Source organism: Rhododendron vialii, chromosome 10a (assembly GCF_030253575.1).
Source record: "Rhododendron vialii isolate Sample 1 chromosome 10a, ASM3025357v1".
In the NCBI taxonomy this organism is placed as follows: domain Eukaryota; kingdom Viridiplantae; phylum Streptophyta; class Magnoliopsida; order Ericales; family Ericaceae; genus Rhododendron; species Rhododendron vialii.
The window spans coordinates 34,172,139-34,187,100 of record NC_080566.1 but is presented as its reverse complement, the minus strand read 5'-3'; the positions used below and the strand labels follow the sequence as shown (position 1 = coordinate 34,187,100).

Below are 14,962 nucleotides of genomic sequence, written 5' to 3'. Positions count from 1 at the left end.
AATGAAAAAATGTTTTTTTGTATTTTCTGAATGTTTTTTACACCGATAAAAATATTTGATTGAGTTATTTTGTATAGATTTTTATTATTATTACTATTTTTTTTGAAAATTTATCAACAGATACATTTTTTTGCCTTGAGAAAATGGATGTTCTTAAAAATTGAACTAGAGCTTTTGGATCAATAGAAGTACTGCTTTTTATATTTTGTCAGAGTCCTTTTAGGTTGGAAAAATTGGCTCAAATCTATCTCCTCTGTTTTTGGATCTGATATGTCTTCGCCTTTGGTATCTCCGATCCACTCTTTTTTTTTTTTTTTTTTTGAAAATGTCAGTATATCATAGAGATCAAGACAAATCCTTGAACAAAACAGACTCGAGAGCTTGACCGATCCACTCTTTATTTTCATCAGTTTGGCTAAAATTTTGGTCAAAAGCTTGATCGGTGTGGTACATACTAAAAATTGCTCTCCTTTTTTTCCTTTCAAGTCTTGTTAATATATTTCCATCATTCCAATCCTTAATCTTTTCAAAAATAATACTCACACAATAATCCAAATACAATACCAAACATAACCTTTCACATACATGTGGGCTCTACATACATTACTATGTGTGGGCTTCACATGTATGTGAGAGGTTGTGTAAGTTCTGTTTGGATCGTTGTGTAAATAGTATTGTTGTAATCTTTTATAGTGTGCTACCCCCATCACTCTGTTTCATCGCTGCCTCTACCGCAGCGCTCAATTTCATCGTTCGTCTCGGCAATCAATGGTCCGGATTTAAAAAAAAAAACTCTTTTAGGGACTGTTCAAAACACTTTTTGACGGTGAAATAGAGCGGTGGGGTAGACTTTCTACGTCTTTTAACTACTTTTGATTGGTAGAAACTCACGCCCACCCTTGTTTTTTGAACCAAAACCCTTTGTTGTGTAGATGTACACATCTGTGACTTTCGTGAAGGATTTGGTTCACTCTTGACACTTGAGTTCGTCAGGGTTTTTTTTTCTCCCTTGAGTTCATAAGAGGTTGCTTGCTTGTGGCTCCTTTATCATCAAAACTTTTACGTTTTTAGTTTTGGATGAAGAGATGAACTACACTTCGGGTCCTATTTTTTATCCTATACACTTAGGTGTCCCCAGTATAGAAAATCCTGGATCCATCCCTAAGTACTGTCCAAATTAAAAATAGAAAGACTGAAGTGAAAGTCGATACACTAAGAGAAATTTATTCGAATATAGGTATGTATGTGTATATTATACGCAAGCATGTATACTAAGAATGGACATGGATGCAAAAACGTGACGTAAAATGGACCCAAATTAGGAAAATGTGGAGAGATTCTCAATAAATCAGGATATGAACATGGCATGGCATGACACAACAAAAATAAAAAATAGATATATTTTCAATCATGATTAATATGATTATTGGACCCAAAAACACCCAAAACTTTGGAAACCAACTCAACAATAAAAATTAACATTGTTTTCACATAATTAAAACACACAATTCATTGGAAAGACAATTCATGAGGTACTGCTAAGAAGCTAGTTATAAATTTAAACGCGGATAAAAAAAAAGTTATAAATTTAAACCCTTAAAGTAAGGGGGTTTTCTTACATTCTGAAGTGACACCAAGTCTTGTCCCCATACGTGTTTCTGTTAAGTTTTAAGAAACAATTAATGTGTCTTGTACCATATGTATCTTGTGTGCCCTTAGCGAATCTGTGTTCTCTAACATGTCTAATACGGATACAACAACCACTTAGGTGTGTTGGTACTTTATATAACATGTATATATGTGTGCCCGAATTTGTGGGATGTGGTTGATCCAGCCATATGTTGTCCTATTATTGTACCACCTTGTACTTCTCATTTCTTGTATATACAAATATGTTGCATGTGTCAAGCAACCATACAATTAGGTCATTCATATTTGAATTTGCATGGCAATGTAGTTGAGAAGTTGGCCTAACAAGTACATTCTTCTCTACACTTACCTAGCTACATCCTATTCCCATCCAATTCCTAGAAAGCCTCACCACATTCTCCCTATAAAAATACCCACCAAAATCTCACTCCTTCACACCTCAAACCACGAACACAATCTCCTCCTCCTACTCAGCTGAAAGCTACTCTCTCTCTACAACCATGGCAGCAACTTCCCATCACCTTTGCCTTCTTCTCTCTCTGGTCATCGCGTTTTCGCTTTCCGGCGTCCAGGTGACTATGGCGGCCCGCAACCTGTTACAAACACAGCCCGCGATTCCGTCGCTGCCAACGCTACCTCCAACGGCTCTGCCAACCCTGCCCAAACCCGCCGCGCTCCCTCCGATTCCAACCATTCCCCAACCCGCCGCGCTTCCTCCATTGCCGGCCACCACTCTGCCTACACTCCCCACGGCCCCGCGAACCTTGCCACAGCCGGCTGCGTTACCGCCTCTGCCAAGCATGCCCACACTCCCAAAGGTGACACTTCCCCCACTTCCGGCCATTCCCAGTATTCCAACGGTGACCAACCCTTTCGCGCCACCCCCATCAAAAAAGTAGTTTCGTTTCCCAGCGTGATTCGACATTCATGAGGTGCAGGTGCCTAGCTATCCAGTGTGTTTGGAGTCTTCATTTGATTACACTACGTACCACTCTTAGGAGGGCTTGATTTGTTTTCTGTGTCAGGGATCGTTGTTGAAGTTGTTATGTTTTCTTTTGGTTTTGTAATTTTGTGATGTAATTAGTCCTCTTTGGATTGTTTGTGATTGGATCTTTGTTTCTTTGGCTTGTTTGTCATTGTTGTCAGTTGCCTATATATAAGTATGATTGAGTAGTGTTTCATTTGGTTATTTTGTTTTTGTGATGATCTCTCTCTCTCTCTCTCTCTCTCTCTCTCTCTCTCTCTCTCTCTCTCTCTCTCTCTCTCTCTCTCTCTCTCTCTCTCTCCCCCTCCTTGGAGCCTTACTTATATGAGCTACGACCATTTAATATTACACCCGTAATACTAGAACATTTGTTAAAGCTAGGTGATGGCCGGATTTACGCACTTGTCATTCGACTCATTCCCATATAGAATGAAAATAAGAGACGGGTTCGGAAAAGATGGTCCTCGAATGCTCTACCATGAATTTCAAATGACGACTCACCTGAGGTTTGAATTCGATCCAAAGATCCCAATAAACACCGCAGCCTAGCAAACGACGGGAACCAACAAATTATGAAACATTGATTGAACAAACATCGACTCACCCGAGGTTTGTTCGGTCAATAAACCTTTCTCCACTAACAAGCAACACACTTTTGTGATGTAAAGTTTAATAGTAGCACCGTAAAATTCGAAATCGGAATCTATATATACTTAAAATATTTTCCCGACTGTTGCAAATTAAATACGCCTCTAATTCATTTTGTGGTACAGATTCAGTTAAACCTCAAAGAATCTATGCTCATTTTCAAATCATGTAGTTGTACCAAAAACTTTATTAAGGGGACGTTGGTTTTTATCTTCCTCGTATAAAACTCTACTTGGAGAGGTCAATCGATCGCCCATACTAACGAGATTTTTATTTTCACTTCAGATAATGATCATAAAAACACAAAAATAAGAATTCTAAGATTGGTGAAGTTACACGTAAGCTCTCCCGAACACCTGATTAACAGAAAGAAGAATGGAAGATTGGTGGGGTCCGCAGTTGAGACCAAAGCTCGTGCTTCAGACTGAGCTAATCATTTTGCTCTAACGGCTGGTCCCAGCCTGCAGCCAATTGGGCTTTAGCCCAATCCAAGCTCGTGCTTCAGACTGGGCTTTTATCAACCAGGCCTGAAAGGTAAGCCGAAAATCAGAAAAAAAATCTAAACAATTTTCTTACAATCAAGCAATTCTACGCTCACAGATTTATGTGCGTAGATTGTCCGAGATGCTTGGACCCTGATGAAATCATGAGGGATCCAAGTACATCGAACAGCTCAAAATACGTCTGTGTTTGACTTTATGCACATCATGTTCCTATCACGAATTTCTTACAAATTCCTCTTCTTCTTTTTAACCCTCTTAAAGATGGGTTCGTGTCATCTCCAATTTGTTGCCAACCAATTCGGCCCATTTTGTGACATTGTAATTTTGATAATCGGAAGCCTACCATTTGCATCTGCTTTGCAATAAGTGCAAATTGAGCTTGAAACTCGCGTCTAGGTTTATGTGTGGTTGTACTCAGAGCCGGCTCACAATTTTTAGGAGCCGGAAACGAATTCTTGAATGAGGTCCACTTTATATTTTTCATACAAAGGTTAGTCGACAAAGATTTTCGTAAAAAAAAAAAATCTATTACAAAAGATTTACCATTATATAAATCGAATTTGGCATATTTTGTGTAGAGAAGGCTTAGAGTGAAGCCTAATATATATATATATATATATATATATATATATATATATATATATATATATATATATATATATATATATATATCGCGATCGAATTTCGATGATCCGAGCCGCTCAATGTGTTCAGAATGTGATTTTAAGGATACACATCAAGAAATCAGCAAAAAAAAAGACCGGGAAGGGCTTGATCCGAGCAGTTTTTGTTTATTTTTTATCGAACGGTTCAAATAAAAACTGCTCAGATGAAGCCCTTCCCGGTCATTTTTTTTGCTGATTTCTCGCGGAGACCCTTAAAATCACGTTCTGCACACATTGAACGGTTCGGATTTTCAAAATTTGATCAGGAAATGAAAGTCCCGCATTTTAACAAAGTGAGGGATCCCTTACTTGATCCGTGGTGTGTGTGTGTGTGTGTTTATATATATATATATATATATATATATATATATATATATATATATATATATATATATATATATATATATATATATATATCCCTCACTTGATCCATGGTGTGTGTGTGTATATATATATATATATATATATATATATATATATATATATATATATATATATATATATATATATATATAGGTCCCTAAGAATTTAAAGACCCATATTTAGCTTTTTTTGGAAGGCCCAAAACGTAGGCTTCCTTGGCTTCTCCAGTAAGAAGGCTCACTTGTTTTTTTTTTAGGGAGAGCAAGAGGGTAATTTTACCTACCAAACTCACCTAGGCAATTGCTGACTAGGGAGAGGTAGAGTGAACCCTTTAAACACACACACACAAACCCAAACTCCCGATGTGGGAGCCAGCCCATCTGACGCAGGCCCAAGAGCCTCGTCGCGAAACACAGCACAACGACAGTGGGCCCAAGGGGCCTACACCGTAGGTCGGATCCCTCCACAATGGGTGGGCACGACTTAGTTTTTTTGAGGGAGGGCAAGAGGGTAATTTCACTTACCAAACTCACCTAGGCAACTGCTGACTAGGGAGAGGTAGAGTGAACCCTTTAAACACACACACAAAAACCCAAACTCCCGATGTGGGAGCCGGCTCACTTGTAGCTCTTATTTATTAATTCTCCCTATAATTGCCATAGTGAGTGTTGAAATTAAATTTCTGATGTTAAAAAAAAAGACTACATATTATACCCTCTGAAGACGAGATCATGCATACTGAACAAATAATTTGAATGAAATATAGGTAGGCACGTAATCAAAATATATTGTGAAAGAAAAATGACCTATTTAAGATTGTGAAATATTATCTTATCTAAGGATGTAAATGAGTTGAGTGAAGCCAAACTTTAGAGTGTTTCGAGCTTTTGGCTCGTTTGAAATTTGGCGAACTCGTGACATAATATTCGAGCTTGGATTAGTATTTGAAAACTCGAGCTTGGTTCAAGTCCTAAACGAGTCTTTATGAACAAATCGAGTTTGGCTCATTTACTAAACAAATCCAATCGAGCCTTAAAAAGCCAAGCCTAATATTCGTGAACAATTCGGCTCGTGTTTTTTTTTTTGGGGTCAAATGATAGGATACTTCATTAGTAACGAAGAGAGTACAACGAAGGGTAGTTATCCCAAAGGAGGGAATACAACAACCACAATGGAGGCCTAAACGCCAAAAAGAACATTTAGGATTTCACACAACCAAATGCTTAAACAAATGGAGCACAACTCCAATCAACGCAATACCAGACAAACAACCACCAAAAACCAAAACACGCCCACATAGGGGTTAGAAAAGCCCCCTCAACAGGAGAGAAAACAGACAAAAAAAAAAAAAAAACTAAATCAATATAGAAACTTCTGTAGGTGTCGTCCCTCCCCGGGCCGAGCAAAAACAATTCGGCTCGTTTACGGCGCTATATATTCGAGCCCTATATATTCGAGAAACATTAGATACGACTGGTCGAGCGAAAAGGTCCGTAACGGCATCTCCCTCCCTCAGATGAAACCTCGTACGACTTTCCGTGGCCCTCTCCAGAATTCTCTGCCGTAATTTAGTTCTTGACGTATGGAAGTCAATCAGAGGACCCCCATTCAAAATGCTGGAATCCAAGTCAAAACCTAACATTTGAAAATGAATGCCCGTTTCTATTACAAGTTGTACATTTTGCACGAGTATTGGACCGTCCAGTTTATCCGTTTATGCCTTTTCCGGATCCAGTTAATTTGATGGTCCAAACTGTTTATATTTTAAAATTCGTCAAAAATATATATCGATCACGACAAAAATAAAGATGGTGGGATATCGTTTGATATGATTTAGAACCTATTTGTCTTAATTAGAACATATATAACAAAAATACAACACCGAATCAGAACTAATTTTAACATTTTTATCTCAAGAGATAAGTGCATTCCGAAGTTATAGCAAAAGGGTGTTCGATCAACCTGATTTTAGATGTGACAAATTTCTTGACGAGCTCTAAAATGGGTTCGAAAAGAGCCCACAACAGACAAACTGGACAGTCCAGTTTATGAACCGGAGAGAATCCTCATCATTTACATAATCATTCTACTTATAGTCTTGTACACATATTGTTTTTACATACTCGCATAGTCTATACTATACTCTATATATAGATAGATTAGAGGATCTACACACAATGGTTTTCCAACTCTAACGGCTCGTTTGCCGGACGGATAAGATTTTGAGTGGATAAAAAAGAATGGTAGATATGTTGTAAGGGGTGATTAATCAAGGAGGGGATGATGGAGAGATTGTTTGTTAGTGGATATGAATAGATGGATGAGGAATTTAAAGGGAAAGAAAGGTATTTTTGTAATAATATAACCAGATAAAAGGGGGATGAGATAGTAACAAGGGGTGTGGTGGGACTAAAATAGTTCATGAGGAAGAGGACTATTTTATCCACCTTTTCAATCGCTAACAAACATTGAATTATAGGCGGGAGATGATTACTCATCTGGATGGATTGCTTATCCACCCAAATATATAGTTCCCTCAACAAACAGCCACTAAATGTGTATTTCTTATTTGAGAGCTCACTTGATGCACAAACATTCACGTAAATTGAGAGCCCACTTAATGCTGGTACCCAGGAACTTTGTAGCGAGCAAAGTCACTAGTCTACAGGATTGTAGTGAGCATCTCAGCCGTCTATCGAACCAATTAACGGTCTGGATTTTAAATAAACTCTTCTAGTGAAGAGTTTAGATTATTATTTTTTTAATTGGGATAGTTGACAATACTTTTGGACGGCTAAAATTGCTCATTACAACCCTGCAGTGACTTTGTTCACTAGTCACCCGGGATCCTTAATGCTATGTGTGTACCTTCCAAAATGTAAATGAGGGTCCGTGTGAGTTGGACGTGTACGGGTGCGTTTGCAAGTAGCATTTCCTTAAGGCGAATTCTAACCGCCAATACTCCTTCCGTCCGGATTTAATTGATCATAGTTCTATTCTAACCATCTAAAAAATGGGTTATATCTTTGAATCCGTAATGAATTTTATATCGAATATGGATCTTATTTGATAGATCTCGATTAGTTCTATAATACAATATTTTTGAAATCACGTAAAACGTTATAAGTTGAAAGATATAATGGATTGAAAAATGACACGAACTTCAAAAAAGAACTATTAAATCCGGACGGAGAAAATATATAGCACTAGAATAACCATTTGGTCGAGTATAAATCTCACATGTTGTCTTCTATGTTAAATACAGTATTGCCAAACACCCGAGCAAAATCGACTAGCACATGTATATAAAAGTCCCAAAAGGAAGAGCCCGGCCTGCCACATAACATATAGTAGAAGATGGAGAGGTAGCAGAGCCAGCCAGCCCACCATTGGCAACGTCAAAGGCAGGCAAGTCTACGAGGCTATGAGTGCATGCATGACATAAGCTCAGCCAAAAACAACCTTTTTTCCAGAAGAAAAATGATACTACATGTTTGTTTCAAAACTGGCACCCTCCTTATAGAAGAGGCATCTGACTCATAAGCTACTAGCACGAAAGCCTTGCCAACTACGTCAACCTTACTTACTTTACTAGCTAGCCTAACTTCAGAAGTACTGGCCAAGAGGTGCCATAGTCGTCACAAAGGTTCAAGCAAGGACTAAGTCGAAAGCAAGTCGGCATTTTTTTGAATTAGGCTCTATAGTCTGGTCCCTGTCCCTGGTAAGGTCTGATTGTTATCTGCAAGTCTTGTTTTGACCGCGGGAAGGTGAAATTTGCAAAAGTGCTTATTTGGTTGGGAAAGAGAGAACTTCCGACTCCAAGCCTCCCCTACCCGAAAACAAGTTTCAGCTATTGATGTAGCCTCTTGTCGCTACCTACTAGAGAAATCCCTAGAGGATTGATAGAAAAAGTAAATAGAAGATTAGGATATATTTGTAATTGTTCCTCTTCTAAGTTTCCGAGTTTCAAGGCTTGACCTTCCGGCAAGATGGTGAGATCAAATGGGTGTTTGTTGGATGTGCGAGCAAGTTAGCTAAGACCGTGTGACACGATTCAAACAAGTACTGTTGGAGCATTCTGACTTGAACTTGGTAATTGTGCTACAACCTACCACTGTTACAGTGATAGGTTTTGGTTTTGCTGTTAAGGACTTAGAATTCGTTGAATTGAATTAATGACCAAGGGACCAAAAAAATTTATATCGGAAGAACGAAATTGGCAAATGAAAGTAAATAGGCACAAGTAAATAGAATGACTACATATTAATAAGGCACAGTTTCTCATATTGTCTAAACATACTAAATTATACTGTAAATTATTTATGCTGTGTTTAGATGAGTTTTTGAGAAATTTTTTATGAGAATAATGATTGGAAGTAGGGGTAATGAGTGAAGAGAGATAAAGAGAGAAATGAGAATAATGATTGGAGATATGGGTAATGAATAGAGAGTAATGATCGGAAGTAAGGATAATGAGTATTTTTTGAGTTCAATTTTTTTTTTCAAAAAAGGAAACGAACAAGGCATTAAAGCTCACAAAAACAAGGAAAGATAGATTATTCTCCTCACGTATATTCATTGAAAGTCCAAATAGCGGAAACAACTTATCTAAAGACCACAAGCTAGGTTATGAATCTTGTATTGTACCGTATCGGCTGATACGTACCGGCATTGTCCAACTCCAGTACCTTACACTTCTAATTTTTTTTACAGCTCAAATATGGGTTGGTACCGGCCAATGCCGGACGGTACGTTCAGGTGCCGGACTACTTTTAAATTTATTTTTTTCTACAAGTACCGGACAATATCGAACGATACCAGAAAAATACCAGACTACTTTTTTTTTTATTTAATAATTGTGTATATTATACTATAAATTCTTTTAGTGAGAAAATAACACCAAACGCGATAAATCCGAAATGGTACCCGGTATCTCACCGATACCGATACGTACCAAATCAGTAGGAAAATCGGCACTTTAACTGGTACGGTATTCAAAACCTTAATATAAATTGGTTTTTTTTTTAATGGAAAACGCATCCTAGACAGTTCTGCTAATGACCGTCAGTAGGCGTGTCCACTGGATTCCCTTTCATCTAAAGGTGTACGGTTCTTCTTGATCAACCCACCAATTCCATTAGGAAGGGAATAGATCCCCAAGTGCCAAGGGCCCGGATGCCGCCAAGTACCCCGGTGTCAAGCGGGTGTCGAGCGACATTTGACTGTTTATTTCGGCACGAACAGTTCGAATTGAATCTAAGCGCATATAGATTTTAATTGTCTGTTGCTCGATTAAAATTCAAATCCGACCGCTCGGCACTGCTGCCAAACACGGGGTGCTTGGCAGCATCTCCCAATCCCAAGTGCCGCATAGCCGGCCCATTTGAACACGACTTTATGGATTTAGTCATTATATACTAGATGAAATATGCCAGAACATTATAGATACAGATAGAATATGCTGTGTATATGTAATGACATATATGCTTAGAGGGTCTACCTGTGAGTGACATCTATAAATCACAACCGTCCCTTAAATGTAAGATTATCTGGAAATGAAAGGTTTTTTTTTTTCTAAGTGAAATAAGCTTTTGTTAATTGTAATTAGCGAAGTTTGAATTTCTGTCAAATGTATGGAAGTACATGGTGCATATCACTTGTATATCACTCCACTTGCTAGGAAATGAAAGATTGATGTATCTTTCGCCTACAAATTACAACGGCTTTTCTGATAGTGTGATAGCATCACACTCCGACTCATCTTTGCCTACTAATTACAACGGCTTTTTTTGATAGTGTGCATGTCGCATCACACTCCGACTCATTTGACCAAATTCAATCACTTTTTTATTTACTTTTTGAAAAAGAAAAGTTTTTGATAAAATTGAATTAGTACAGAATAATTGAATTCCATGCAGTGATTGTTGTTCTCCTTTTTTTACCATCCCGCACTCATTTTTTTGTTTTTGCTCATTCGAAATTACCATTTTATCCTTTTATGAATTCACCTTTTCGCACAGTAAGGAATAACGTAGTAATAAATTCTTTTTTTTTGACAAAAGTGAAAGGATTGTATTGATAACGCCTAGCGGCACTTACAAAACGGAGATCATTACAAAGAACTTGGACAAAGCTAAACTAATCGTCTAACAAATAGAAAACAAGTAAATCACAAGGCAATCGATGTCTTTTCATCCTAACCCAGACATGGCCTGACGCAATAGCGACACTTTTAAACTGCCTAACAACCAATTAGGAGTCTCAAACAAGAAAAAGTGCAAAGTTAAGGACAAAAGACACCAAATACCCAGACGATCAGATGCACTCCAGCCAAGTATGAACGCATCAATGAACTCCTAAGAACTATAAATCTGCCAAACCGCCACGGGTTGCCTCGCCAAAGACATCATGTAGGGATAGAACGCTGAAATATAGATATCGTTGTGAAACAACCTCGATTGAGATAATCTGATCTGTAGACAAAATTCGTCCGAAGACAAAACTAATAACTCTCGTTGAACGAGCGACAAAACTCTCGTAGAACGAGAGACAAAACTCTCACAGATCAGACGACAAGTCGTAGATCTGGAGAGACAGAATGAAAAAAAACAAAAACAAACACAAAGAAATGGAGTCGGTAGTACCATGGCCTCCCCCTCCCGCCGCCGCACACGGGTATGGAACCCACGGGGGGGAGGGGAAGGGAGAAGATCGAGAAGATGTGGTGGCTAGGGTTGAGAGAGAGGAAGAGAGAGATAGGGTTGAGAGGAAAAAAAATCTATAAGTATTGCTACAACGTAGTAATAAATTCACTTGTAAAAAAAATGAGTGTGAATAGTAAAAAACAAGAGCATAAAATATCAATTCTCTTTGGTTCCCCATATACCATATGTTGAATAATTCTTCCATACTTGTAAAAGTTAGACAATTCGTTTAAAGATTACCTAATTAATTACTCCATTTTTCTCTTCTATTTCCATTTCCATTTTGCTTTTCCTTTTGACAAACCATGTTCAAACTTGAAAGCCGTGAGCGTTGAACCCCACAAACGCGTAATCTTAGTTAATTGTGAATGATCAGTTCGGTTGATTGATGGATTTGTTTTTCACATAATTAACTAAGATTCGGTTATTTGGTTAGATCGCAAGAAAGTAATTTTTTGTGAATCCTAGGCCCGGCATCGATGACTTGACTTTGGCGGGATCGGAAAGGAATTTAATTAACGTGCGCATAAGCTGAGTTGGATATGGAACCAAAAAATATTATACAGTAGTTTCCATTTCGAAATTTTCCTTCCGTTGGGAATGGCGTGTGTCGAACCTATTCCCTTCTCCTTTCCTTTCCCCCACTCTTTCCCCCTATAAATTCCCGTCTCTCTCTCTCTCTCTCCTGCCCTCACATACATTCTTTCGTCTTCCCGTCTCTCTCTCTCTCTCTCATCCGCCGGCATATCTTTACACAATAGTATATGTCTCAAAGGCCAACGGTTCCACACTCTTCCTCCATCGCCTTCTCCCTCCATTCCCATCTCCTGGTCTCCAGTGAGATGAACCCCAACTCCAATTGGTCCCATTAAAAAACCCCATTTTTTCCTCCGGTCGTCTTGAAATTAATTGATCTATTTTTCTCGTGTTAAGATCGACCGAAAATCAAAATGGGTCTGAAGGGATTCGTGGAGGGAGGAATCGCGTCGATCGTGGCGGGCGTCGCGACGCACCCGCTGGACCTGATCAAGGTCCGCATGCAGCTGCAGGGCGAGGGCAACCCGGCCGTGCACTCGCTCCGGCCGGCGCTCGCCTTCCAGACGAACTCGCACGGAGCGATCCACGCTCCGCCGCCGCACCCCCACGCCGCGCCGCGTGTGGGGCTGGTTTCCGTGGGGATGCGGATCGTGCAGCAGGACGGCGTCGCCGCCCTGTTCTCCGGCGTCTCCGCCACCGTGCTCCGCCAGACGCTGTACTCCACCACCCGGATGGGGCTTTACGATATAATGAAGAGGAAATGGAGCGATCCGAGTACAGGTAACCGGGGCGGATCCTATTGGGGTTTCGGGTTTAAAGCTAACACCATTGTTTCCAAAAATGTATTCCTATAAATTTACTTTTTTTAAAATGTTAATGTTTTAATTTTGTTTTAATTTTTATTGTTATCATTAGATTATTTGTACAAAAAAGTCGGAATAAATGAAAAAAATTAAGACAAATATTTTGGGTAAGTAAGACATATAACTTAACAAAACAAATAAATTAGGTCCGATAAATTTTCAATTAATTAAACTTCGTTGTTTATTTTTTCTTTTGTCCCAAATTGCTAGAATTGTTAGATACATAATTCAATTTTAATACCAGAAAATAATATATTTTCACGCACAATTTTTTAATTGTTTTAAATTATTTTTGCATCATATTAAAAAAATCATGGAGTACTTTAATTTGGTATAAATAAAATTATAAAATGATGCTCGAAAGTACTTTATTATTACGTTTTTTATTCAAAAATTACACGAGTTTTCGTAGGTGCTGGCAATTTGGGATTGGAGGGAAATTTTCTCTGTTAAGCTAAAATTCTGCCGTCGCCCCTACAGGTAACATGCCTCTAATTAGCAAGATAGCGGCTGGCCTTATAGCCGGCGGAATCGGCGCGGCCGTTGGAAACCCGGCTGATGTAGCCATGGTGCGGATGCAAGCAGACGGCCGGCTCCCGTCGGCTCAGCGGCGCAACTACAAGAGCGTGATTGACGCCATATCGCAAATGGCAAAGAACGAGGGAGTTGCTAGCCTGTGGCGCGGATCATCGCTCACGGTGAACCGCGCGATGCTGGTCACGGCATCGCAACTAGCATCGTACGATCAGATCAAGGAGACCATACTGGACAAGGGTCTGATGAGAGACGGGCTCGGGACCCACGTGACGGCTAGCTTCGCCGCGGGGTTTGTGGCCGCGGTGGTGTCGAACCCGGTGGATGTGATCAAAACCAGGGTGATGAACATGAAGGTGGAGCCCGGGGCGGCCCCCCCTTACTCCGGGGCCATCGATTGCATCGTGAAGACGGTCCGATCGGAGGGTCCCATGGCTCTTTACAAGGGGTTCGTCCCCACAATATCGAGGCAGGGACCCTTCACGGTTGTGCTCTTTGTCACACTGGAACAGGTCCGCAAGCTGCTCAAAGATTTCTAAATAAATCACGGGAAATTATACAATAGTCCGGAGTACTGCCACGTTGTACTACGGATTACTTTATTTTATATTTATATGAGGTCTACAATTAAATGTATAGACCCAACAAAAATATTTAGTGTGATCTGAAGTATCACGTGACGGAACTCCCGAACTATTGAATAATTACTCATAAATCACGGGATGACGAGAAGAATTTCAAAAACTAAAGATTTTATTAGAAAAAATTATGGAGTAGTTTTATTGGTGGAGCAGTATAATTGTTCCCATGGTTGTGGAATGAAGGTCAAAAGATTGTAAATTTGTTGCATTATTTATAGTTTAATTTAATCGACACACGAAATGTCCGTTACAACTTTTAAATGAATTTAATTGCTTTGGAATCGTGTAGTAAGACTTTTGACAGTCTACGATGTCTTTTCAGAGGGGCTAATTATTAAGGGTTTTTTTTTGACACGAATTATTAAGGGTGAGTTTTCGTTAAAAAGTTGATATATAGCTTATGATCCTTAGGCAAATTTTATCCGGTATTTCAATGGCAACTTCAGGAATGTATGAACATCGGTGTCATTCATGGACTGAAATCGAATGATAATCTAGAAAAGCAATATTTTTATACTAACATAACTTGTACTCTATTTTCACCAAATCACATACTCCATCAAAAGCTCAATTAAAGTTCTTAATACTAAAAGAATCCAAAACGGTATACTAAAATATTGTCTTTTCAATCTTCACAAGATTCTACAGTTGCATACGGCAAGATTTCGTATTTTGGAAGTCTCATCATCCATAGTAACTAGTATGTTGTGTTGTGTGTAATAGCACTTTTGTTTTTTTTTCAAAAATGATACTTGCACAATCGTTGTGTTGGTTGTGTGCGTAATTCTGACCGTCCAGATGTATTTGGATGGTTTAGATTTTAACAAACTCTTCCAAGAAAAAGTCAACTTTTATGGGAAAAAGTTTGA

At 38.9% G+C, this 14,962-nt stretch overlaps 2 protein-coding genes across 2 annotated transcripts; both read left to right on the top strand.

Annotated features, from left to right (window-relative positions):
- Nucleotides 1-2,064: 2,064 nt before the first annotated feature.
- Nucleotides 2,065-2,839, top strand: LOC131302397 (protein PELPK1-like). The gene has a single exon (XM_058328988.1). It carries the CDS (start codon nt 2,151-2,153, stop codon nt 2,547-2,549), a length of 399 nt encoding a protein of 132 aa, XP_058184971.1. The 5' UTR covers nt 2,065-2,150; the 3' UTR covers nt 2,550-2,839.
- Nucleotides 2,840-12,210: 9,371 nt separating this feature from the next.
- LOC131302396 (mitochondrial uncoupling protein 5) lies at nt 12,211-14,374 on the top strand. Its single transcript, XM_058328987.1, has 2 exons — nt 12,211-12,835; nt 13,399-14,374. Exons 1-2 carry the CDS (start codon nt 12,469-12,471, stop codon nt 13,989-13,991), a joined length of 960 nt encoding a protein of 319 aa, XP_058184970.1. The 5' UTR covers nt 12,211-12,468; the 3' UTR covers nt 13,992-14,374.
- Nucleotides 14,375-14,962: the final 588 nt, after the last annotated feature.